Source organism: Gasterosteus aculeatus, chromosome 13 (genome assembly GCF_964276395.1).
Source record: "Gasterosteus aculeatus chromosome 13, fGasAcu3.hap1.1, whole genome shotgun sequence".
NCBI lineage: Eukaryota > Metazoa > Chordata > Actinopteri > Perciformes > Gasterosteidae > Gasterosteus > Gasterosteus aculeatus.
The window spans coordinates 18,639,963-18,665,300 of record NC_135701.1 but is presented as its reverse complement, the minus strand read 5'-3'; the positions used below and the strand labels follow the sequence as shown (position 1 = coordinate 18,665,300).

At 42.5% G+C, this 25,338-nt stretch overlaps 6 protein-coding genes and 1 non-coding gene across 7 annotated transcripts; 3 read left to right on the top strand and 4 right to left on the bottom strand.

Annotated features, from left to right (window-relative positions):
- The first annotated feature begins 1 nt into the window (after position 1).
- LOC120830216 (uncharacterized) lies at positions 2–1,676 on the top strand. Its single transcript, XM_040194724.2, has 2 exons — positions 2–357; positions 539–1,676. Exons 1-2 carry the CDS (start codon positions 186–188, stop codon positions 1,507–1,509), a joined length of 1,143 nt encoding a protein of 380 aa, XP_040050658.2. The 5' UTR covers positions 2–185; the 3' UTR covers positions 1,510–1,676.
- Positions 1,677–5,125: 3,449 nt separating this feature from the next.
- Positions 5,126–6,715, bottom strand: LOC144383025 (uncharacterized). The gene is made up of 2 exons (XM_078087307.1): positions 6,435–6,715; positions 5,126–6,262 (listed from the first exon to the last, which is right to left on the bottom strand). Exons 1-2 carry the CDS (start codon positions 6,604–6,606, stop codon positions 5,439–5,441), a joined length of 996 nt encoding a protein of 331 aa, XP_077943433.1. The 5' UTR covers positions 6,607–6,715; the 3' UTR covers positions 5,126–5,438.
- Positions 6,716–7,460: 745 nt separating this feature from the next.
- On the bottom strand, positions 7,461–9,562 carry LOC144383004 (uncharacterized). Its single transcript, XM_078087304.1, has 2 exons — positions 9,174–9,562; positions 7,461–8,561 (listed from the first exon to the last, which is right to left on the bottom strand). Exons 1-2 carry the CDS (start codon positions 9,343–9,345, stop codon positions 7,639–7,641), a joined length of 1,095 nt encoding a protein of 364 aa, XP_077943430.1. The 5' UTR covers positions 9,346–9,562; the 3' UTR covers positions 7,461–7,638.
- A 2,661-nt stretch (positions 9,563–12,223) lies between these two features.
- Positions 12,224–13,064, bottom strand: LOC120830221 (uncharacterized). Its single transcript, XR_013452064.1, has 3 exons — positions 12,923–13,064; positions 12,477–12,557; positions 12,224–12,362 (listed from the first exon to the last, which is right to left on the bottom strand). It is a non-coding gene; the product is annotated as an uncharacterized LOC120830221 (transcript).
- A 613-nt stretch (positions 13,065–13,677) lies between these two features.
- On the bottom strand, positions 13,678–15,721 carry LOC120830217 (uncharacterized). The gene is made up of 2 exons (XM_040194726.2): positions 15,439–15,721; positions 13,678–14,945 (listed from the first exon to the last, which is right to left on the bottom strand). The coding sequence occupies exons 1-2, from the start codon at positions 15,608–15,610 to the stop codon at positions 13,987–13,989; spliced, it is 1,131 nt and encodes a 376-aa protein (XP_040050660.2). The 5' UTR covers positions 15,611–15,721; the 3' UTR covers positions 13,678–13,986.
- Positions 15,722–17,041: 1,320 nt separating this feature from the next.
- Positions 17,042–19,395, top strand: LOC120830206 (uncharacterized). Its single transcript, XM_040194711.2, has 2 exons — positions 17,042–17,332; positions 17,826–19,395. The coding sequence occupies exons 1-2, from the start codon at positions 17,161–17,163 to the stop codon at positions 19,082–19,084; spliced, it is 1,431 nt and encodes a 476-aa protein (XP_040050645.2). The 5' UTR covers positions 17,042–17,160; the 3' UTR covers positions 19,085–19,395.
- A 2,513-nt stretch (positions 19,396–21,908) lies between these two features.
- Positions 21,909–24,323, top strand: LOC120830209 (uncharacterized). The gene is made up of 2 exons (XM_040194714.2): positions 21,909–22,319; positions 22,504–24,323. Exons 1-2 carry the CDS (start codon positions 22,148–22,150, stop codon positions 23,595–23,597), a joined length of 1,266 nt encoding a protein of 421 aa, XP_040050648.2. The 5' UTR covers positions 21,909–22,147; the 3' UTR covers positions 23,598–24,323.
- Positions 24,324–25,338: the final 1,015 nt, after the last annotated feature.

Genomic DNA, 25,338 nt, shown 5'->3' with positions numbered 1-25,338 from the left:
CGCCACTAAACATCATGAAAAAAGGGAGACGAAGGAGAAGAAGAAGACGGCTGACCTGCAACCACGACAGCAAGCGGAAACTTAATGAGACTGGTGTTTCCAGTCGGAACTTTATAGTGTGACATCAAGTCGTTGCTCGGTGCCGTGGAAGTGCAGGTAATTATTTCATCGGTTATCAAGCAACAATGTCTTCAGTTGAGGGTTTGAGAGAGTTTGTCAACGAGCGACTATCTGCTGCTGCTGAAGAAATATTCGGAGTTTTTAAAAGAAGCATCGTCGAGTACCAGGAAGAGATCGACCGGCAGCGCGGACTGTTGGATGTTTTATTGAAACCCGAAGTGAGGTTACACCGGATAGGTGAGTACAACTTTGTTAGGAACATCTGTGGTCTAAAGCAACAAAGACGAGACATTTAATTTATCCGACAAACCTGTTCTTAAACGTTACTAATTGAACAGTAGGACACCTGATGGTTTATTCACACTTGTTGTATTTATTCGCTCCAACGTTTGTTTTTCTATTTCTTTTGTCCCTCCAGAGCTCCCGCAGTCACGTGTCTGTAAGGAGGAGGAGGTTCTCTGTGACCAGCAGCTCTGTCTCGAGGAGAGGAACCCCAGTCTGGACCAAGAGGACCCAGATCCTCCACAGATTAAAGAGGAACAGGAGGAACTGTGCAGCAGTCAGGAGGGAGAGCAGCTTGAACCGAAGCAGGAGGCCGACACCTTTACGTTGACTCCCACTTGTGAGGAAACTGATCACAGTGATGATGAGACTCCGTTTTTGAATCCTGACAGAAGTCAGAGTGAATCAGAGACAGAGCCTCCAGCTAGCACGTGTACCAGCGGGTTAGATGAGGAAATAGACTGTGAACGTTTTGTGGTACCAGAACCAAACGACACTCAAGAATCTCATAGACAAGATCAGAAAGGAGTAAAACAAAGTTTAACTTCAGACAAGGAGCCACAACAGCAGATTCTGGCTCCTCCAGGTGATCGACCATATTTATGCAACACTTGTGGGAAAACATTCACTGAAAAATTTAATTTGAAGGCTCATATAAGAATTCATACTGGGGAGAAGCCATATTCATGCACCACCTGTGGGAAAACATTCACTCACATATCTGCTTTGAACTCTCATATAAAAATCCATACTGGGGAGAAGCCATATTCCTGCAACACTTGTGGGAAAACATTTCATACCAAATCACATTTGAAGTATCATACAAGAATCCATACTGGGGAGCAGCCATATTCCTGCATCACCTGTGGGAAAACATTCCTTCGGATATCACAATTGAGGTCTCATACAAGAGTCCATTCTGTGGAGAAGCCATATTCCTGCATCGCCTGTGGGAAAACATTCCTTCGGATATCACAATTGAGGTCTCATACAAGAGTCCATACTGGGGAGAAACCATATTCCTGTAAAATATGTGAAAGAGGTTTCACATGTTCTGGTAACTTACTTGTCCACATGAGAAGAAGCCACAAGGATGAAGCGTCATAGATGCAACTCCTGAGAGGAAGTATTCTGAGCAACTGTTAAGATTAGAAAGCCATTGAAGCTTTTTATTAAAGCTGTGTGAATTTCCTGTTAGTTTTTGGTATGGATATGTGTATACTGGCTAGATTTGTATAATAATACATTGATATAATAAGGTAAAGATGACTGGTGTTCATTGATTTATTCCTATTTCTTCAGACAAGGAGCCACAACAGCAGATTCTTGCTCCTCCAGGTGATCGACCATATTTATGCAACACTTGTGGGAAAACATTCACTGAAAAATTTAATTTGAAGGCTCATATAAAAATCCATACAGGGGAGAAGCCATATTCCTCCAACACTTGTGGGAAAACATTTCATACCAAATCACATTTGAAGTATCATACAAGAATCCAGGCGTTCTTTTCTTGTTTCTCATTAATATAGATAGATAGAATCCACCTAACACACATACAAAAAGCTGTCTGCCTTACTATGGAGTGCTCTGTCGCTTTGTCAGGAATCAGGATCAGGAACCAGGAAACATTTATTGCCAAAATATGTCAAACATACAAGGAATTTGTCTTGGCGGTTGGTGCGTGACAGTAGACAGTGTAACAATAGACAAGACAGCAGTGCACAAGTAATAAAATAAAATGAAATGCTAATGCAAAGGGTTAGTAGAATAAGGCTATGGGTTGGTATAAAATAAGAATAAAGTTAAATTTAAACATTTAAAATATAGAAAAAGTTCAAAAATCTAAAAAAAATAAAGTGCACTATCGAACAAGTGACAAAGTGACGGGTGACGACACTGGTGAAAAACATTTGTCACCCAGGTGCATGCTGGTCCCACCTGACTATGCCCCTAATTAACCTCCAGGTTACTCATGTACAAAGCATGCTTACGCACAAAAAAGTGTCGAACGCGCTTTTTCACGTCAACGATGACGAGCAGAATGACTGGAAATGCGCGGTGCCTCACGCCAACCACAGGGCTGTCGTACGCCCTTTTCTACAGCTGTTGATTCTTTGGCGTGTTACCAAAGAATGACACAGGTGTACAGGTGATGTTGGGAAACTGAAACAATAAATAAATGTGAACACAATTTGTCCTCAGACTGAGTGATGTGCACATCTGAGACACATGAACAATTAACACGCCACTGCAATTACACGAGTGAATACAAAAGCATGCATAAAGTGGTGCAATGCATACTATTAAAACAATGGCTTCTTTAGCACTACTGGGAGACATTGCAAATTGTGCAATAAGGAGAGAGAGCATATTTAGAGACAGAGAGGATTTGCTTGCACATGAGGACAACTGGCTCATCAGCCGCTTTAGGTTCCCGAGGGCAATCCTCCTCGAACTATGTGCAGAGCTGCGGCCGGCGTTAGAGCGCAGCACAGCGAGGAGCCACGCATTGTTCCTCTTCAGTCCTTGGTTCGACTATCGGCCGAACCCTCCTTTCCAGCACCTTGGAGTAGACTTTATCCGGGAGGCTGAGTAGTGTGATACCCCTGTTATTGGCACACACTCTCTGGTCCCCCTTTTTCAAGATGGGTACCACCACCCCGGCCTGCCACTCTTTTGGAACTGTCCCAGACTTCCACGCAATGTTAAAGAGGCGTGTCGTGGCGCAGGGGTTAGAGAAGGTGTGCTGGGAAGCACAATGTTGGTGGTTTGAATCCAGGCTGCCGCATATTCCATGTTGAAGTGTCCCTGAGCAAGACACCTAACCCCTAATTGCTCCCCAGGTAAAAATGTGAAAAAGCCATGGGTTTAAAGTGTAATGTAAGTCGCTTTGGATAAAAGCAATGACCTGTAATGTAATGTGTCATCCAGGACAGCCCCCAACACCCATTGCTTTTAGCATCTCTGGACGAATCTCATTAATCTCTGGGGTTTTGCCACTGCAGAGTTGTTTGACTACCTCAGTGACCTCCACCAGGCAAATTGACGATGATCCCTCCTCCGCCTCCAGCTCTGCCTCTACCAAAGAGGGCGTAGTAGTTGGATTCAGGAGTTCCTCAAAGTGTTCCTCCACCGCCCGATAACCTCCTCAGTCGCGGTCAACAGGTTCCCACCCTTACTGTACACAGCTTGGATGGTTCCCCGTTTCCCCCTCCTGAGGTACCGGATGGTCTTCCAGAAGCACTTTGGTGCCGACCAAAAGTCCTTCTCCTTAGTTACCCCAAACTCCTCCCATACTCACTGCTTTGCCTCCATCACGGCAGAGGCTGCTGCTCTTCGAGCCTGTCGGTATACACTGCAACTGCCTCCGGAGTCCCACTGGATATCATAACCCAAAAGGTCTCCTTCTTCAGTCGGACGGCTTCCCTGACCACCGGTGTCCACCACGGGGTTCGAGGGTTACCGCCCCTTGATGCACCTAAGACCTTGAGGCCACATCTCACTGCTGCGGCTTCAGCAATGGAAGTTTTGAACACACACCACTCTGGTTCAATGTCCCCTACCTCCACAGAAATGTGAGAGAAGCTCCGCCAGAGAGCTTCTCTCACATTTTCACAGAGTTGAAAATCTTTTGGACCGGGGCCTCCTCCATACGTTCCCAGTTCACCCTAGACCCTATGAATCCAAAAGAGTGATGAATGAAAATGATCCGTGCGGATCATCCATCCGCATCAAAACCGATCCTACCCGTCCAATGATGGGGGATCCATCCTCATAGTTCAAGGGTGAGGTTTTTACTTTATGTAGTGGCCATTTGTCCTACAAATCTTTAAATTTCAAAGGGCCACTGCTGCACCTAGTTTTGTTTCCTTTCACATAGTAAGAGCGGTATTGTCCAGGCGTTCTTTTCTTGTTGTTTCTCATTTATATAGATAGAACCCACCAACTAACTAAATAATATCTCTATAGATGATCGTACGATGGCCATATAGCTATCGATTAGTGACGTCTATCTGCTCCACTGTCATGTCCAGAACATTGATCACCTTTGTTCAATATGAGTTCCCCAGAAACACTTTTCATTGAGCGATGAGCTTAAATATTTAAACTTTTTTTACCCTTTCCTAACTTAGAATTTAAGATGAGTATTACTCAAATGTCTCTTTCTGGTAAATATCATGTTGCAACTCAACAGACATTTCAAACCCCCAGTAATACTACCACTTTACAAAATCGACTAGCCTATTGGATGCTACTGACCACTTTTCTAATATTTCTTCCCCTTACATCACTCCATCGTCAGCATATAGTAAGGAGCTCATATTTCTATCAATGTCCACAAAGACGTGTTTTACCACAATGTTAAATAATAAAGGGCTAATAACACTACCTTGAGGGATCTAATTTACTATAGCGATTGTTCTGACACGGCATCTTCAAGTTTGAAAACTGTTTTTTTATTTTATGAAAATAAATCATATTGTTGTTGTTAATTGAAAGGTGTCTCTCCTATTATTTAGTCATGGATTAGTTTGCTTTAAGAGTATATTAGTATTTAAGTAATATATTTTACACACATATCCTTTATAATTTTAAGTCAGGTTTCCAAATATTATCCAACAATCCAAGCTTATGGTCAAAGTCTTCCTTGCACTCTACAATAGATTTCAGCAATAAGATATTGCGATCTTGTTTTATTGGTAAATGAGTGAACGCTCAATCAATTCAATTAATTTTATTTTATATAGCCCCAAATCACAAATTTGCCTCAGAGGGATTAACAGTCTGAATACATGCGACATTCTCTGTCCCGAAACCCTCACATCAGCACAGGAAAAACTCCCAAAAAATGAAAACCCTTCCACAGCTCATCCAGTCGGGTTTTGGCTGGATGGTTATGCCTGTGGAAGAAGAGAATACTGAAAACAGTTTACTCTCAAATGCAGCCCTTGCGTTCCGTTCTTGTTTCTTTTTCTTTGTATCTCTAATGGTTGAATGCACTTATTTAAAGTCGCTTTGGGTAAAAGCGTCAGCTAAATGACGTGTGATGTAATGTAATGTAATGTAATTGTATGATACTTCAAATGTGATTTAGTACGGAATGTTTTCCCACAAGTGATGCAGGAATATGGCTTCTCCCCAGAATGAATTCTTAAATGAGCCTTTAAATGTGATTTCTGAGTGAATGTTTTCCCACAGGTGCTACAAGAAAACGGCCTTTCCCCAGTGTGGATTAGCATGTGAACTTTTAAGTTATTACTAAATTTGAAATCTTTTCCACATATTTGACAAGAAAATGGTTTCTTATCACTGTGGACTCTTTGATGAATCTCAAATACAGATTTATCCACAAATCTGTTCCCACAGGTGTTGCATACGTATGGTTGATCAACACTGTGGAATCTTTTCACGTGGGCAGACAAGTTTCCACGTGTTTCGCACAAAAACGTCTTGTCACCTGGAGGAGCCAGAATCTGCTGTTGTGGCTCCTTGTTGTTGTCGTTTGGTTCTGGTACCACAAAACGTTCACAGTCTATTTCCTCAACTAACCAGGTGGTACACGTGCTAGCTGGAGGCTCTGTCTCTGATTCACTCTGACTTCTGTCAGGATTCAAAAACGGAGTCTCATCATCACTGTGATCAGTTTCCTCACAAGTGGGAGTCAACGTAAAGGTGTCGGCCTCCTGCTTCGGTTCAAGCTGCTCTCCCTCCTGACTGCTGCACAGTTCCTCCTGTTCCTCTTTAATCTGTGGAGGATCTGGGTCCTCTTGGTCCAGACTGGGGTTCCTCTCCTGGAGACAGAGCTGCTGGTCACAGAGAACCTCCTCGTCCTTACAGACACGTGACTGCGGGAGCTCTGGAGGGACAAAAGAAATAGAAAAACAAACGTTGGAGCGAATAAATACAACGAGTGTGAATAAACCATCATGTGTCCTACTGTTCAATTAGTAACGTTTAAGAACAGGTTTGTCGGAAAACTTCTCTTTGTTGCTTCAGACAACAGATGTTTCTAACAAAGTTGTACTCACCTATCCGGTGTAACCTCACTTCGGGTTTCAATAAAACATCCAACAGTCCGCGCTGCCGGTCGATCTCTTCCTGATACTCGACGATGGTTCTTTTAAAAACTCCGAATATTTCTTCAGCAGCAGCAGATAGTCGCTCGTTGACAAACTCTCTCAAACCCTCAACTGAAGACATTGTTGCTTGGTAACAGATTAAATAATTACATGCACTTCCACTGCACCGAGCAACGGCTGGATGTCACACTATAAAGTTCCGACTGGAAACACCAGTCTCATTAAGTTTCCGCTTGCTGTCGTGGTTGCAGGTCAGCCGTCTTCTTCTTCTCCTTCGTCTCCCTTTTTTCATGATGTTTAGTGGCGGTTGGCAAATAATTAATTGGTACATTACCTTCACTATCTAGTATGGAGCGGGGGTCCGGACGCTCACTACTAATTTTGTTTGAATTTAAAAAATTAGTAAAAATCCACCAAAAATAATATATGAGGGCAAATAACGAAAACATTTAAAATCATATACACACACATACAGTACTGTATGCTTTTTTCTTTTTAATACCTACTGAAGCTGCCGTTAAAAAGTACATACAACGTCATAGATTTTGTGTTGACACCCCTGCAATGGGAAATTTGTACATAGTACATATTGATATCTTTTTATTGTATTGTGTAAATGTTTAACTGCCTGTACTTTAGCTCTGGACTCAGTAGATCTTCACCCTTTGAGTGCACGTAAACACTGTTCATTCACTGGAAACTGGGATATCTTACATAAATGTTATATTCTTATAAAACGGTTGTATAACTTGTAGTGTAACAGACTATCATAAGCTTGCACCGTGATACATGCAGCAGACTGCCTATACACATGTCTTTCTGCCTCTTCTTGCTAAAATGCAATATAACATTTTAAAGACAAGTTCTGTTCAAGACATTCTTCAATTCAGCTCATGAAGACGCAATAGTGGGTAAACTTATTTTTTTCAAACTTAACATTATTGTATAGGAATAAATCAATGAACACCAGTCATCTTTACTTTGTTATATCAATGTATTATTATACAAATCTTGCCAGAGTAGATATTGGTGAAGCATGCATACACATATCCATACCAAAAACTAACAGGAAATTCACACAGCGTTAATAAAACGCTTCAATGGCTTTCTAATCTTAACAGTTGCTCAGAATACTTCCTCTCAGGAGTTGCATCTATGACGCTTCATCCTTGTGGATTTTTCTGATGTGGACAAACAAGTGACTAGAACTTCTGAAACATCTTTCACATATTTTGCAGGAATATGGCTTCTCCCCGGTATGGATTCTTGTATGATACTTCAAATTTGATTTCTGAATGAATGCTTTCCCACAGCTGATGCAGGAATATGGCTTCTCGCCAGTATGGCCTCTTGTATGATACTCCAAATGTGATTTCTGATTGAATGTTTTCCCACAGATGCTACAAGAAAACGGCCTTTCCCCAGTGTGGATTAGCATGTGGACTTTTAAGCCTTTATTCAATTTGAAATCTTTTCCACATATTCGACAAGAAAATGGTTTCTCATCACTGTGGACTCTTTTATGATTCTCAAATACAGATTCATCCACAAATCTGTTCCCACAGGTGTTGCATACGTATGGTTGGTCAACAATGTAGAATCTTTTCACGTGGGCCAACAAGTTTCTGTTGTGTTTGGAATAGTTTCCATGTGTTTTGCACAAAAATGTCTTGTCACCTGGAGGAGCCAGAATCTGCTGTTGTGGCTCCTTGTTGTTGTCGTTTGGTTCTGGTACCACAAAACGTTCACAGTCTATTTCCTCATCTAACCCGCTGGTACACATGCTAGCTGGAGGCTCTGTCCCTGATTCACTCTGACTTCTGTCAGGATTCAAAAACGGAGTCTCATCATCACTGTGATCAGTTTCCTCACAAGTGGGAGTCAACGTAAAGGCGTCGGCCTCCTGCTTCGGTTCAAGCTGCTCTCCCTCCTGACTGCTGCACAGTTCCTCCTGTTCCTCTTTAATCTGTGGAGGATCTGGGTCCTCTTGGTCCAGACTGGGGTTCCTCTCCTGGAGACAGAGCTGCTGGTCACAGAGAACCTCCTCGTCCTTACAGACACGTGACTGCGGGAGCTCTGGAGGGACAAAAGAAATAAAAAAAACAAACGTTGGAGCGAATAAATACAACGAGTGTCAATAAACCATCATGTGTCCTACTGTTCAATTAGTAACGTTTAAGAACAGGTTTGTTGGAAAACTCTTTGCTGCTTCAGAGTTGTACTCACCTATCCGGTGTAACCTAATTTCAGGTTTCAATAAAACATCCAACAGTCCGCGCTGCCGGTCTAATACCCCTCAAAAATAGTCAGGTAACACAACCTTTAATTTATGTATATGATTATCTTGAGGTTAATTTTATAATTTTTTTAAATTGAAATCGAGGGGTATACTGACAAAGAAAAAGGCCCAGAGGCCCACACCAAAAATATTGAAACTAATATTTTCATGGATAAGGAAGCATAACATGGTAACCAAGAGATGAGAAACAAATTGGATGATAGATAATTGTTTCTAGTGTATTTTACAGCTGATTTAAGACACGGGTCAAAACCGACCCGTTAACACAAGGGATGGTAACAGAAAGCTAACACAAGAGGAAGGTTAAGAACAGGTTTGTTGGAAAACTTCAAGAATGTCTCGTATTTGTTGCTTCAGACCACAGATGTTCCTAACAAAGTTGTACTCACCTATCCGGTGTAACCTCACTTCGGGTTTCAATAAAACATCCAACAGTCCGCGCTGCCGGTCGATTTCTCCCTGGTACTCGACGATGGTTCTTTTAAAAACTCCGAATATTTCTTCAGCAGCAGCAGATAGTCGCTCGTTGACAAACTCTCTCAAACCCTCAACTGAAGACATTGTTGCTTGATAACCGATGAAATAATTACCTGCACTGCCACAACACCGAGCAACGGCTGAGCAACACTATAAGGTTCCGACTGGAAACACCAGTCACATTAAGGTTCCGCTTGCCATTATGATTGAAGGCATAGATATATATATAACGGCTAGGTGTCTTACGGCGGAGTATAGAAAGTCCCCACATGGCGGCCATCTTGGTACAGCTCGCTCGTTCACCCATAACATTGTGTTGGTAGTATACATGTACTTTAAAAATAACTTTTCATTCAATTTTCAACCGATTTTTAAACGTGTTTTTTTAAATAAACGTTAGAGATGTAATTATAACACTGCATGCGTATGGATAATGTCCTATTTAAAAGGTATGTTTGTATAAAACCTATGATTATAAACACAATTATTCATAAGTATACAGTGTCATAAATACCTCTCTCTACAGGGTTCAACATTCAGCATTTCTTGATGTATATTTGTAAAGGGAAATCTTATACCTATTTTAGAACATTATGCTATTTTTTAGAACATACCATAATTATTCATAGTATGCATGCAGTCTCACAACTACATCTCTGATGTTTATAACAAAACAAACCATTTAAAGATCGGTTGAAAATTGAGCAAGTTATGGTTATTTAAAAACTAAATGTATCACTACAAACTCAACGTGGAGTTTCAGGGTAACAGTTTCATCACAGTTCTAACTAATAATAAACAACACCTAATCTTGTTTCTTTAAGAAATCTCATTGTCTTATGTAACTTTACACAGTGCACTTATCGGACTCATTTTTTGCCATTAAATACAACTCTGAGTTAAGTCCTGTCTGTCATATTTTGACCTCCTCTCTTCTATACTTCCCTTCGTCTTCACATTCATGTGTTTCCGAATGTTATGATAATCTCTTCCTTTGTCATCTTTGTCACAACAATTTTGTCATACATCCCGTACTGCCCCTCTTATTAATGACTTAGCTTCCCTCTTTCCAAAAGGAATATTAAAATAACTTCTTTTAGTGCTGTCTTTGCAACAAAATTCCCCTTCGTTGCAGGAAGTTCCACTCCAGATCCCTTTAGCTTCACCCAATGTACCGGAGGTTGCCTTGTCGTCTTAATCTTAATGGATATTTGTTGGATTCCACCAGAAGTGCATTCCTTTGGTGTGAATTTAATTGCACCCATGCAAAGTCTTATAGCTCTGAAATGAATTCTATGTAAAGATTGTATTGTACTCTTAGCAGCTGCTCCACCATACAGCCATAATCTATAGATGATCGTACAATGGCCTTATAGATATTGATTAGTGACGTCTATCTGCTCCTCTGTCATGTAAAGATACTGCTCACGTAACATTGATCACCTTTGTTGTCGTTTCAATATGCTCAATATGAGTTCCCCAGAAAGACTTTTTATTGAGCGATATGCTTAAATATTAAAACTTTTTTTTACCCTTTCCTAACTTAGAATTTAAGATGAGTATTGCTTAAATTTCTCTTTCTGTTGTCGGGGGAGAATTTGTGCATAGTGTGGGTCTCTCAGGAATGTGGCCTTTTATGTGGGCCTGTGACCGGGGTGAGATAAGGGCTGCCCTGACTGATCTTTCCAAATGTTGTTTATTGACTGGGTCCCATTGGGGGAGGGTCACGGTGTCTCCCCTGCGTTGTCTGGTACTTTTCCATGCATTCCTCTTGACCCACCCTGAAGTGTATAAAACCTCTTGTTCTCCCCCAGAAACTTGGTCAGATCTTCCGGCTCCTTTTGGGAGAAAGAACCATCTGCCCCTTTTCAGTTGAATTCTACTCATTTGACTTCTGTCTGTACTTACGACTTGTGTTGATGATTTCTGTATTCTTTATCATTTTTCTATATTCTAGTTAGTAATAAATACTTAATCACAAAGCAAAGTCTAGTTTTCATCGAGGAAAAAGGACTAAATATCACTAAAACTAATATGCATTTTCGTCTAAAGACTAAGACTAAATCAAAAATAGCTGCCAAAATTAACACTGGTCCGCGGACAAGATAGGGGTGGTCATGGCAGACAGCAGAACAGGACAGTCAGGGTCAAGGGAGACCGCAGAATAGACTGAGTTGCCGAGGGTCCCTCACAGAACAACTTGACCGGGTTCGCTCAGACCGGGAAACAGATGGTCACATGGATGCCCCTGACTGATCCGCTTATCCCGCTGAACAGACCTCCGTCGCTTGATGGGTTCAGCTCAGACCGGGCAACCAGCCATTACCTATACTGACCGGTCGCGGGGAACACAAAATGGAAAGGTATTCAGCTTGACTGGTCCCGGGATACCATGAAACAGAGTGTTGCCAGCTTGACGGGTCCATCCGGACATCTTTTGGGGAAATTGATGTGGACCAGGAAACAGACACGGTAGGCCAGGTAACGTTAAACCTAGGAAACAGACACGTTAAGCCAGGTAACGTTAAACCTAGGAAATTTGATTTTCTAAGGGAGACACTAAAGAACTACGACGGTCCCCTGCAAGGGGACACTGAAGTGCCCTTCCAACATTGCCAGAAGGGAATACACTACCACCAGTTATATGCATGCTTCCCAGCTCTTTTATGGCTTCACGGATCTTTGCTTGCGAGTACAGTGTTACGGTCAGGGCAGAAGTGGAACATCACAGCAGACGACGACCACCACCACCCTATCAGCTGCCGGCTTGTCACTGGAATGCCTTGGTTAGCTGCTGCAGCTCTAGCAGTTATTCTAGGTTGAGATTAATGGGGAGGTGGATCTTGGAGCTATTGCGGCATAGATTCAAAACCAGCACGGCAGCAATCAGTGCGATCCACAAGCCAGAGCGAGCGCCTCCATATTGGGCGTGTGTAGGACCAGGAGTATGGGCCACGTCCGGAGCAGCATGGCCGGTGGTAAGACGTCTGCAGACTGGAATTTGCAGAGACAGTTAGCAACCTGCTACAGTGACGTGAAGCTAGGGCGAGTGCTCAGAGAAGTCAGGAAGGTAACCTCCAACTCGACTGCTAGTGCGCAACCTGCGAAGATAGGGCGGTTTAAAATGCAGAACAGTAGCAATGCAGCTAGCAGTAGCCATTAGCAGCAGCCTTGCGACTGCCGTAGCCAAGAAGATCACCACTCTCAAAACTCACCCCAGTTTTAAGAAACATGCTGACTCTTGCTTCCCCTTATCAATGAGGCGTGACTGGAGTCCGGTAGAAGGTTGCGTTAGGCTGGAAATAAACAGTGTTAGCTTGACTGGTCATGTTAGCCCGCAAACCTCTCCATTGAAGTCAGCTGGACTGGTCCTGAAAGACCACAAACCTAAATTGATCCCAGGTTGGCAGGTTAACCGAGGACCTACTTCTTCAGAACTGCAAATGTTAGACCAGATTATTTTAAGAGTCTACCACTCTGCCGTGCAAGGACTTTTAGGGCCACAAGAGAAGATCCCTTGAATAAATTGTGCGAACTACTTAGCGCTGAAACAAACATTGCATGAATGACACATGGTACCACGGGCCACCGGGCAAACAAAATGCCAAATATACAAGAAGCTATGTGAATGTTGACATCAGTAAATGCATGACTTACCAACCTTTTAAGGCTTTCCTGAATCCAACTCGTCATCCTTGAAGTTGGCAGCATGCGTCAGCCTTAACACGTAAACTTAATGGGCTGCTTGCGCTTCTCTCGTCCTTCCCTGTGCTGGTGCGGGTGGCAGGGAGGGATCGACTCGCTCTCTGCTAGCTGTGAGCCTCACCCATTCACACCTGCACAAAGGGAAGCTTGGTGCTTACACCACTTGCTGCACCTCGTACGTGCGTGCTACCACTGCCTGACGCTCGGCGGGCTCCTCGCCGGCTCGGATTGTTGAGCTAGTTCCTCCGCAATCGATCGATGTCCAATATGGACCTTTGGAGTCGACGGCAACACTGTGGTGTAGAACCCGCTAATTGACCGCTGCGCTTAACCTTTGGTAAGTGCTGAAATGACATCTGGAACGTTTTGAACGTTTGCCCGCACCGATGCAATTGGTTTACGGTAACGACACCCACATCTGGTTGGCTGGTACTACCCGACCCCGCCCCTAATCAGCTGGCCGTGCGCCCCCAGGGAGAGAGGAGGCCACCAGGGAACGGCACAGCCTGTTCAGTCTTCCTGACTGAATTTTCGCCTACGGTTCATTTAAATAATATATTTTACACACATATCCTTTATAATTTCAAGTCAGGTTTCCAAATACTATCCAACAATCTGAGCTTATGGTCAAAAGCTTCCTCGCACTCTACAATAGTTTTTAGCAATAAGATATTGCGCTCTTGTTTTATTGGGAAATGAGTGAATGCTCAATCAATTCAATTCAATTTTATATAGCTCAAAATCACAAATTTGCATCAGAGGGCTTTACAGTCTGTAAACATAAAACATTCTCTGTCCCGAAACCCTCACCATCAGCACAGAAAAAACTGAAACGGAAAATGAAAACCCTTCCACGGCTCATCCAATCGGGTTTTGGCTGGATGGTTATGCCTGAGGAAGAAGAGAATACTGAAAACAGTTTTCTCTCAAACGCAGCTTTTGCGTTCCGTTCTAATAAAAAGTTTCAACACCTTTATAATCTTAAAACTTGCTCAAGATATTTCCTCACAGGAGTTGCATCTACAACGTTTCACACTTGTGGACATTTCTTATGTGGCCAATTAAGTTACTAGAATTTCTGAAACATCTTTCACATATTTTACAGGGATATGGCTTCTCCCCGGTATGGATTCTTGTATGAGACCTCAAATGTGATTTGCGAGTGAATGTTTTCCCACAGGTGATGCATGAATATGGCTTCTCCCCAGTATGAATTCTTATATGAGCCTTCAAATTTGATTTATCAGTGAATGTTTTCCCACAAGTGATGCAGGAATATGGCTTCTCCCCAGAATGGATTTTTATATGAGCCTTCAAATTTGAGTTATCAGTGAATCTTCTCCCACAGATGTTGCATACATACTGTTGATCCATCCAGTGAAGTTTTTTATGTTGAAAATGTTCATTATGTGTTTTGCCAAAAAATGCCCTGTCACCTGGAGGAGCCAGACTCTGCTGTTGTGGCTCGTCTGATGTTAAACTTTGTTTTACTCCTTTCTGATCTTGTCTATCAGATTCTTGAGTGTCGTTTTCATGTTGGAAATGGTTTCCACATTTTTTGCACAAAAACGCCCTGTCACCTGGAGGAGCCAGAATCTGCTGTTGTGGCTCCTTGTTGTTGTCGTTTGGTTCTGGTACCACAAAACGTTCACAGTCTATTTCCTCATCTAACCAGGTGGTACACGTGCTAGCTGGAGGCTTTCTCTCTAAATCACTGTGACTTCTGTCAGGATTCAAAAACGGAGTCTCATCATCACTGTAATCAGTTTCCTCACAAGTGGGAGTCAACGTAAAGGTGTCGGCCTCCTGCTTCGGTTCAAGCTGCTCTCCCTCCTGACTGCTGCACAGTTCCTCCTGTTCCTCTTTAATCTGTGGAGGATCTGGGTCCTCTTGGTCCAGACTGGGGTTCCTCTCCTGGAGACAGAGCTGCTGGTCACAGAGAACCTCCTCCTCCTTACAGACATGTGACTGCGGGAGCTCTGGAGGGACAAAAGAAATAGAAAAACAAACGTTGGAGTGAATACATTATTACATTACTATAGGTCATTTAGTTGACGCTTTTATCCAAAGCGACTTACATTGCATTTCTAACCCATGGCTTTTTTCCATTTTTGCCCAGGGAATAATTAGGGGTTAGGTGCCTTGCTCAGGGACATTTCGACATGGGGCAGCCAGGGCTCGAACTACCAACCTTGCGGTTCCCAGTGCACCTTCTCTACCTCTGCGACGACCCCTCGTTGAATTACTAAAACGAGTGTGAATAAACCATCATGTGTCCCACTGTTCAATTAGTAACGTTTAACAACAGGTTTGCCGGATAAATTAAATGTCTCGTCTCGTGTTTCTCACAAAGTTGTAGCGAATAAATACAACGAGTGTGAATAAACCGGCATGTGTTCTACTGTTCAATTAGTAACGTTCAAGAACAGGTTTGTCGGAAACTTCTCTTTGTTGCTTCAAAGTTGTACTCACCTATCCGGTGTAACCTCACTTCGGGTTTCAATAAAACATCCAACAGTCCGCGCTGCCGGTCGATCTCTTCCTGGTACTCGACGATGCTTCTTTTAAAAACTCCGAATATTTCTTCAGCAGCAGCAGATAGTCGCTCGTTGACAAACTCTCTCAAACCATCAACTGAAGACATTGTTGCTTGATAACCGATGAAATAATTACCTGCACTGCTGTCACTGATGTCACAATATAAAGTTCCGACTGAATGTTGTCAAGTGAGTCAGCCTCTGGTTCTTCTTCTTCTTTTTTTGGTGGGGGCTTTAATGTCAGTCGGCATCCATCCTATTGGTGCATTACCGCCACCTTCTGCACCGGAGTGTGGATGAGACAATATTCTTCCTATCTTTTCCCCCAAATACCCCACATATATACATAACCCACATATGACACTAGTGTCCATGGAGCCATCACTGGTTAACTACTGAGGGGCTGATCCTCAGGGCCCTTACCTCACATCCTCCAGCTATATATATATAGTTTTCCATCAAACAGTTAGCCGTCCACTCCCTTCCAGTCACATCTCATCACATTTATCACTTTTTGGGATTTGTCCACGATTTTGATGATGTGACTTGCCCATGTTAACCTCAAAAACGATTCACAGAAATTCCCGTACATCCTTAGCCTTACCCCTTCCTTGATCCTTTTTCTGGTGAAAATCCCCAGTCATACCCCCATTCCACCACCTCGCCAATTGCTTCTTGCACTTTCCTGACCGCATATTCCATGTTTATTCTTTCCATTCTTTTCCATATCGTCAGAAAACAGAGATCTCCCTAGATCTACAGGTACTTTTGTGAATATATCATTAATGATTAGTGTAAAGACGAGTGGGCTAATACCCTGATGCCTGCCATTCTCAACTATGTACTGTTCTGACGTGTCTGACCCAATCCGACAATATTTTATCCAGTTGTACATTCTCCCACCAAATCCAACTTCTCTTCTTTTATTTCTGTCTTTACAATCATATCTGCTCTCTCATTGCCCAGATGTTCCTAACAAAGTTGTCACACTTTAACGTTCCAACTGGAAACACCAGTCTTATTAAGTTTCTGCTTGCTGTGTGGTCGCAGGTCAGCCGTCTTCTTCTTCGTCTCCCTTTTTTCATGATGTTTAGTGGCGGTTGGCAAATAATGAATTGGTACATTACCTTCATTAGTCATTACCTTCATCTAGTATGGAGCGGGGGTCCGGACGCTCACTACTAGTTTTGTTTGAATTTAAATAAACTCAAGGCAGTATTTAATGGCAAAAGGAGTCAGATAAATTCAGAGAGGTACATCTTGAAGCTAAAGATGAGTCAGCATGAGATCTGCAGGGCACTGTTGAGATTTCTTAAAGAAACCAGATTAAGTGTTGTTTTGTCGTCATCAGTTAGAACAGTGATGGAACCCTGAAACTGCACAGTCCAGAACTGTATGTGGCGGAGTCTATCTATTCAAGTTGGTTCATACCTGCGAAATTACGTTTAAAGAAGAAGAAAACGGCTGACCTGCAACCGTATATGGCAGGCGGAACCTTAATGAGACAGGTGTTTCCAGTCGGAACTTTATAGTGTGACATCCAGCCGTTGCTGAAGAAGAACCAGTCAGAGTCTGACTGATATGACAACATTCAGTCGGAACTTTATATTGTGACATCAGTGACAGCAGTGCAGGTTTTATCGGGTATCAAGCAACAATGTCTTCAGTTGATGGTTTGAGAGAGTTTGTCAACGAGCGACTATCTGCTGCTGCTGAAGAAATATTCGGAGTTTTTAAAAGAAGCATCGTCGAGTACCAGGAAGAGATCGACCGGCAGCGCGGACTGTTGGATGTTTTATTGAAACCCGAAGTGAGGTTACACCGGATAGGTGAGTACAACTTTGAAGCAACAAAGAGAAGTTTCCGACAAACCTGTTCTTGAACGTTACTAATTGAACAGTAGAACACATGCCGGTTTATTCACACTCGTTGTATTTATTCGCTACAACTTTGTGAGAAACACGAGACGAGACATTTAATTTATCCGGCAAACCTGTTGTTAAACGTTACTAATTGAACAGTGGGACACATGATGGTTTATTCACACTCGTTTTAGTAATTCAACGAGGGGTCGTCGCAGAGGTAGAGAAGGTGCACTGGGAACCGCAAGGTTGGTGGTTCGAGCCCTGGCTGCCCCATGTCGAAATGTCCCTGAGCAAGGCACCTAACCCCTAATTATTCCCTGGGCAAAAATGGAAAAAAGCCATGGGTTAGAAATGCAATGTAAGTCGCTTTGGATAAAAGCGTCAACTAAATGACCTATAGTAATGTAATAATGTATTCACTCCAACGTTTGTTTTTCTATTTCTTTTGTCCCTCCAGAGCTCCCGCAGTCACGTGTCTGTAAGGAGGAGGAGGTTCTCTGTGACCAGCAGCTCTGTCTCCAGGAGAGGAACCCCAGTCTGGACCAAGAGGACCCAGATCCTCCACAGATTAAAGAGGAACAGGAGGAACTGTGCAGCAGTCAGGAGGGAGAGCAGCTTGAACCGAAGCAGGAGGCCGACGCCTTTACGTTGACTCCCACTTGTGAGGAAACTAATCACAGTGATGATGAGACTCCGTTTTTGAATCCTGACAGAAGTCCGAGTGAATCAGAGACAGAGCCTCCAGCTAGCACGTGTACCAGCGGGTTAGATGAGGAAATAGACTGTGAACGTTTTGTGGTACCAGAACAAAACGACAACAACAAGGAGCCACAACAGCAGATTCTGGCTCCTCCAGGTGACAAGACATTTTTGTGCGAAACATGTGGAAAATATTTCCAACATAAAAAGAGCTTATTGGCCCACGTGAAAAGATTCCACAGTGTTGATCAACCATATTCCTGCATCACCTGTGGGAAAAGATTCATGGATAAATCAGTATTTGAGATTCATAAAAGAGTCCACAGTGATGAGAAACTATTTTCTTGCCAAATGTGTGGAAAATATTTCAAATTTAGCAGTAGTTTAAAAGTCCATGTGAAAGTTCACACTGGGGAAAGGCCATATTCTTGCAACACCTGTGGGAAAACATTCACTCATAAATCATCATTTGAGATTCATAAAAGAGTCCACAGTGATGAGAAACCATTTTCTTGCCAAACTTGTGGGAAATACTTTAAGTGTAGTAATGGCTTAAAAATACACATCAAAATTCACTCTGGGGAAAGGCCGTTTTCTTGCATCACCTGTGGGAAAACATTCAATCAGGCATCAAATTTGAAGTCTCATATGAGAATTCACAGTGGAGAGAAGCCATTTTCTTGCGTCACCTGTGGGAAAACATTTACTCAGGCATCAAATTTGAAGTCTCATATGAGAATTCATACTGGGGAGAGTCCTTATTCCTGCGTCACCTGTGGGAAAACATTCCCTACTACCTCACATTTGAAGTATCATATAGGAAGCCATACTGGGGAGAAGCCACATCCTTGCATCACATGTGGAAAAACATTCCCTACTAAATCACATTTGAAGGCTCATACAAGAGTCCATACCGGGGAGAAGCCATATTCCTGTAAAATATGTGAAAGATGTTTCAGAAGTTCTAGTAACTTAATTGTCCACATGAGAAAAATCCACACGTGTGAACAGTCATAGATGCAACTCCTGTGAGGAAATATTCTGAGCAATTCCAAAGATTATTATTTACATAGTACATCTTCAGCAATAAAACAGGGCATTGTTGAATTTGCCTGTTTTTTCCTTCATGTAACGTGGTGTTAGTGACATGTTTTGGGGTAATTTACTGTAATCACTTTAAATCTTTGAAATGTCAACATTGAACATATTCTGTATCCTGCAAACGTTTAAACTGTTTTTTTAATATATATATATATATATATATTTATCTGAAAATATAATTGTCAATCTGACAATGGCCTGCAAATAAAAATGAAAAATGATTGTAACTGATAATTCCTCAAGTGATGTTCACTCATGATTTCATGAGTTTTTTTTCTCTTCATTTTCTTTAATCAGGAAATATTTATTGTCAAAATATGTCAAACATACAAGGAATTTGTCTTGGCGGTTGGTGCGTGATAGTAGATAGTGTAACAATAGACAACAAGACAGCAGTGCACAAGTGATAAAATGAAATGCTAATGCAATGGGTTAGTAGAATAAGGCTATGGGTTAGTATAAAATAAGAGAATAAAGTTAAAAATATTTAAAAAGTTAAAAAATATTTAAAAATAAAGTCCACTAGCGAACAAGTGACAAAGGGACGAGTGACGACAAAGTGACGAGTGAGAAATTACAGTTAAAGTGACATGTGCAGTATGAAGGAGAGTGAATGTTATAGTCAGTCAGTAGGGGACCGGGCTCTGTTGACGAGCCCGACTGCCGACGGGAAGAAACTGTTGGTGTGGCGGGAGGTCTTAGTCCTGATGGACCTCAGCCTCCTGCCAGATGGAAGGGGCACCAACCGGTTTTGTCCGGGGTGAGAGGGGTCGGCTACGATCTTTTTAGCTCGCTTCAGAGACCTGGAAGCGAACACGTCCTGCAGGGACGGCAGATTGCAGCCAATCACCCTCTCTGCAGAGCGGATGACACGCTGCAGCCTGCCCTTGTCCTTGGCTGTGGCTGCAGCGTACCAGACGGTGATGGAGGAGCAGAGGATGGACTCGATGATGGCCGTGTAAAAGTGAACCATCAACGTCTTTGGCAGGTTGAATTTCTTCAGCTGCCTCAGGAAGAACAACCTCTGCTGAGCCTTCTTGGTGATGGAGCTGATGTTCAGCTCCAAGGAAAGCTGAACATCAGCCGAACAATAACCAAAAGAAAAAGTTATGAGGAAAGTGATCACAGTGATGATGAGACTCCGTTTTTGAATCCTGACAGAAGTCAGAGTGAATCAGACACAGAGCCTCCAGCTAGCACGTGTACCAGCGGGTTAGATGAGGAAATAGACTGTGAACGTTTTGTGGTACCAGAACCAAACGACACTCAAGAATCTGATAGACAAGATCAGAAAGGAGTAAAACTAATTTTAACATCAAACAAAGAGCCACAACAGCAGATTCTGGCTCCTCCAGGTGATCGACCATATTTGTGCAACACTTGTGGAAAAAGATTCACTTATAAATCAGCATTCGAGACTCATAAAAGAGTCCATAGTGAGAACCCATTTTCTTCCCAAACATGTGGAAAAGCTTTCAAATGTAGTAATGGCTGAAAAGTCCACGTGAAAGTTCACACTGACAGGACGTATTCTTGCAACACCTGTGGGAAAACATTCACTAAGACATCAAATTTGAAGGCTCATATAAAAATCCATACTGGGGAGCAGCCATATTCCTGCAAAATATGTGAAAGATGTTTCAGAAGTTCTAGTAACCTAATTGTCCACGTGAGAAAAATCCACAAGGGTGAAACATCTTCGATGCAACTCATTTAAGGAAATATTCTGAGCAATTTCAAAGATTATTTTTTATATAGTACTTCTTTATCAACAAAAGAAGGTATTGTTAAATTTGCCTGTTTTTTACTTCATGTAACGTGCTGTTAGTGACATGTTTTGCGGTAATTTACTGTAATCACTAAAAATCTTTGTTGCACATTGAGTGAACATTGTCAGGGGAAAATTGTTGAGCCTGCGTCGGGTGAGTCTCTCAGGAATGTGACCTTTTATGTGAGCCTGTGACCTAAGGCAGTTCAGGGTGAGATAAGACACAGATGGAACCATTCGTGCCCTGACTGACCTTTTAAATGTTATTGATTGACTGGGTCCATTAATGGAAGGTCACGGTGTCTCCCCTACGTCGTCTGGTACTTTTTTTCAAAGATTTTTATTTAGATAGAGTAATACATACATACATACAAGTACTATCTGAAAAAATAATTGTCAATCTGATAATGGCCGGCAAATACAAATGATTGATCTCTTAAACTGATAAACCCTTAAGTGACGTTCACTCATAATTTTATCCTGCATATATATATTTTTTTAAGGACATTAGTTGTTCCCAAGGAAAAATGGCCACAACAGACAGGACTTATATAAGATTAGATATTGAATATTCCTTTTGGAAAGAGTGAAGCTAAATCATTATTTAAGAGAGGCAGCACAGGATGTATGACAGAAGAAGTGGGAGAAAGACGTCAAAGGAAAACCTTAACATAGCATTCAGAAACACATAAATGTGAAGACATACAAAGGGAAGTATAGAAGAGAGGTCAAAATATCAAGATGAAGATTTTGAGAGATCGGGCTGAACTCAATGCTCTATTCAATGGCAAAAAAAGGATCCAGATAGGTGCACTACGTGTGAAGAAGAGACGATTCAGGGAGTAACAATTTGAAGCAAAAAATCAGTTGGAAGTGGAGTTTGGAGGGAGTCCTGGCACCGGACGCTGAATGGCACGAGATCTGCAGGGCACTGTTGAGATTGAGTTCATTTTTTATTAGCATCCTTTAGAACAGTGATTAAACTGTTACCCTGAAACTGCACACTCCAGTACCGTAGGTGGCAATATGCATCTATTCAAGTTGGTTGCGACCCGCCAATCAAATTTATAGAAGAAGATGTCCCGCAACCACAATAGAAAGCGGAACCTTAATGTGACTCGGTCTGCAGTCGGAACTTTATAGTGTGACACCCAGCCGCTGCTCTATGTTGTGGCCGTGAAGGTAATTATTTCATCGGTTATCAAGCAACAATGTCTTCAGTTGAGGGTTTGAGGGAGTTTGTCAACGAGCGACTATCTGCTGCTGCTGAAGAAATATTCGGAGTTTTTAAAAGAAGCATCGTCGAGTACCAGGAAGAAATCGACCGGCAGCGCGGACTGTTGGATGTTTTATTGAAACCCAAAGTGAGGTTACACCGGATAGGTGAGTACAACTTTGTTAGGAACATCGGTTGTCTGAAGCAACAAAGACGAGACATTCTTAACGTTTTCCGACAAACCTGTTCTTAAACGTTACTAATTGAACAGTAGGACACATGATGGTTTATTCACACTCGTTGTATTTATTCGCTCCAACGTTTGTTTTTCTATTTCTTTTGTCCCTCCAGAGCTCCCGCAGTCACGTGTCTGTAAGGAGGAGGAGGTTCTCTGTGACCAGCAGCTCTGTCTCCAGGAGAGGAACCCCAGTCTGGACCAAGAGGACCCAGATCCTCCACAGATTAAAGAGGAACAGGAGGAACTGTGCAGCAGTCAGGAGGGAGAGCAGCTTGAACCGAAGCAGGAGGCCGACACCTTTACGTTGACTCCCACTTGTGAGGAAACTGATCACAGTGATGATGAGACTCCGTTTTTGAATCCTGACAGAAGTCAGAGTGAATCAGAGACAGAGCCTCCAGCTAGCACGTGTACCAGCTGGTTAGATGAGGAAATAGACTGTGAACGTTTTGTGGTACCAGAACCAAACAACAACAACAAGGAGCCACTAAAGCAGATTCTGGCTCCTCCAGGTGACAAGACATTTTTGTGTGAAACATGTGGAAATTATTTCCAACATAAAAAAAGCTTGTTGGCCCACGTGAGGAAAGTCCACAGCGTGGATCAACCATATGTATGCACCGGTGGGAAAAGATTCATTCATGAATCAGTATTCCAGATTCATAAAAGAGTCCATAGTGATGAGAAACCATTTTCTTGCAAAACATGTGGAAAATTTTTTAAATTTAGTAGTGGCTTGAAAGGCCACATGCTAATCCACACTGGGGAAAGGCCTTATTCTTGCAAAACCTGTGGGAAAGCATTCACTCGCAACTCACATTTGAAGTCTCATATGAGAATTCATACTGGGGAGAGTCCTTATTCCTGCGTCACCTGTGGGAAAACATTCCCTACTACCTCACATTTGAAGTATCATATAGGAAGCCATACTGGGGAGAAGCCACATCCTTGCATCACATGTGGAAAAACATTCCCTACTAAATCACATTTGAAGGTTCATACAAGAGTCCATACTGGGGAGAAGCCACATTCCTGCATCACCTGTGGGAAAACATTCAGTCAAGCATCAAGTTTGAGGCCTCATATAAGAATTCATACTGGGGAGAAGCCATATTGCTGCATCACCTGTGGGAAAGCATTCACTCGCAACTCACATTTGAAGTCTCACACAAGAATCCATACTGGGGAGAAGCCATATTGCTGCTAAATATGTGAATGATGTTTCAGAAGTTCTAGTAACTTAATTGTCCACATGAGAAAAATCCACAAGTGTGAACAGTCATAGATGCAACTCATTTAAGGAAATATTCTGAGCAATTTCAAAGATTATTTTTTATATAGTACTTCTTTATCAACAAAAGAAGGTATTGTTAAATTTGCCTGTTTTTTACTTCATGTAACGTGCTGTTAGTGACATGTTTTGCGGTAATTTACTGTAATCACTAAAAATCTTTGTTGCACATTGAGTGAACATTGTCAGGGGAAAATTGTTGAGCCTGCGTCGGGTGAGTCTCTCAGGAATGTGACCTTTTATGTGAGCCTGTGACCTAAGGCAGTTCAGGGTGAGATAAGACACAGATGGAACCATTCGTGCCCTGACTGACCTTTTAAATGTTATTGATTGACTGGGTCCATTAATGGAAGGTCACGGTGTCTCCCCTACGTCGTCTGGTACTTTTCCATACACTCCTCTTTGAGGGGTGTGCTCTCCTGTGCTGAGGCAGCAAAAACCTCCCTGAAGTGTATAAAACCTCCTGTTCTCCTCTTTAACTTGGTCAGATCTTCCGGCTCCTTTTGGGGGAAGGAACAATCTGTCCCTTTTCAGCTGAATTGTAGCCATTTGACTTCAGTCTGTGCTTGTGTGGATGATTTCTGTATTCTTTATTATTTTTTCTATATTCTAGTTAGTAATAAATACTTAATCACAAAGCAAGCTCAAGATACTTTTGATTTCTCACAAGGGCTAAATCCACAAATTTCCACCACAAACATATCCTGCATAATTAAAAAAAACAACGTTTTTCTTAAATAGCCAAAAGAAAAGAAAGAGCTTCCAATCAAACATTTCCCACTGCTGAAAAAAATCAGTAGAGGTGAAATATTTGGATTTAGTATGGGCACATTTACAATCACTCCAAAAATGTGCACTGCTGGTGGAAGCTGACACACTGGCATTACGATTGAGACGATCAAAGCTACCTCTTGCTTATTGGGTAAAGCTGAAAGGATCCGGAGAGGAACTTCCTGCCACGAAGGTGCTTTATGAACGTAATGAAAGTAGAAGCAAAGGGTTTGGTTGGACTATCAATACAGCAGCCAAAGAATACGGTAATGTGGGGAAATGCTCCTCCCTGGATATTACCAGCTAACAAGGTGGATTTAACAATCCAGGACCATCAGTCACCCGCTGCACTCCCACTGATAAAAAATCATGGATGCCACAGAACTTTCTATGAGTCTGAAATACTCATCGTCGGCCTTAACTCCCTCATCCGCTCAGCCCAGACCTTCTCTCTCTCAACATGGATGGCTCCATTATCACCCCATCCATTCTGCTCTGCAACCTTGGTATCACCGTCGACCCCACCCTTTCTTTCCTACCCCACGCCAACCACATCACCACGCCTGCCTTCTTCCACCTCAGGAACATTCTCCCTCCCTCTCCTCTGCTACCACCAAAATTCTCATCCATGCCCTCATGACCTCCAGACCCGACTACTGCAGCAGCATCCTCTGCGGCTCTCCCAACAACATCCTCAACAAACTCCAATACGTTCAGAACTCGGCCGGTCGACGGCTCACCTCCACCCGCCGATATGAAGACATCTCCCCAGTCCTCTACAACCTTCCTGGACAAATATAGGATAGACTTCTGTAGCCGCGATATCACTACCACCACCGGGTTCCGTTAAGGACGCACGGACACACGGGTCTACTGAGCAATATGT

What these genes read in the sequence shown, in the direction of transcription:
- LOC144383004 (XM_078087304.1), bottom strand. Translation starts at nt 9,345, where the DNA reads ATGTCTTCAGTTGAGGGTTTGAGAGAGTTTGTCAACGAGCGACTATCT. An exon ending in AGTGAGGTTACACCGGATAG is followed by an intron (nt 8,562 to 9,173) that starts GTGAGTACAACT and finishes TTGTCCCTCCAG; the next exon opens with AGCTCCCGCAGTCACGTGTC.
- LOC120830209 (XM_040194714.2), top strand. Translation starts at nt 22,148, where the DNA reads ATGTCTTCAGTTGAGGGTTTGAGGGAGTTTGTCAACGAGCGACTATCT. An exon ending in AGTGAGGTTACACCGGATAG is followed by an intron (nt 22,320 to 22,503) that starts GTGAGTACAACT and finishes TTGTCCCTCCAG; the next exon opens with AGCTCCCGCAGTCACGTGTC.
- LOC120830217 (XM_040194726.2), bottom strand. Translation starts at nt 15,610, where the DNA reads ATGTCTTCAGTTGATGGTTTGAGAGAGTTTGTCAACGAGCGACTATCT. An exon ending in AGTGAGGTTACACCGGATAG is followed by an intron (nt 14,946 to 15,438) that starts GTGAGTACAACT and finishes TTGTCCCTCCAG; the next exon opens with AGCTCCCGCAGTCACATGTC.
- LOC120830216 (XM_040194724.2), top strand. Translation starts at nt 186, where the DNA reads ATGTCTTCAGTTGAGGGTTTGAGAGAGTTTGTCAACGAGCGACTATCT. An exon ending in AGTGAGGTTACACCGGATAG is followed by an intron (nt 358 to 538) that starts GTGAGTACAACT and finishes TTGTCCCTCCAG; the next exon opens with AGCTCCCGCAGTCACGTGTC.
- LOC120830206 (XM_040194711.2), top strand. Translation starts at nt 17,161, where the DNA reads ATGTCTTCAGTTGATGGTTTGAGAGAGTTTGTCAACGAGCGACTATCT. An exon ending in AGTGAGGTTACACCGGATAG is followed by an intron (nt 17,333 to 17,825) that starts GTGAGTACAACT and finishes TTGTCCCTCCAG; the next exon opens with AGCTCCCGCAGTCACGTGTC.
- LOC144383025 (XM_078087307.1), bottom strand. Translation starts at nt 6,606, where the DNA reads ATGTCTTCAGTTGAGGGTTTGAGAGAGTTTGTCAACGAGCGACTATCT. An exon ending in AGTGAGGTTACACCGGATAG is followed by an intron (nt 6,263 to 6,434) that starts GTGAGTACAACT and finishes TTGTCCCTCCAG; the next exon opens with AGCTCCCGCAGTCACGTGTC.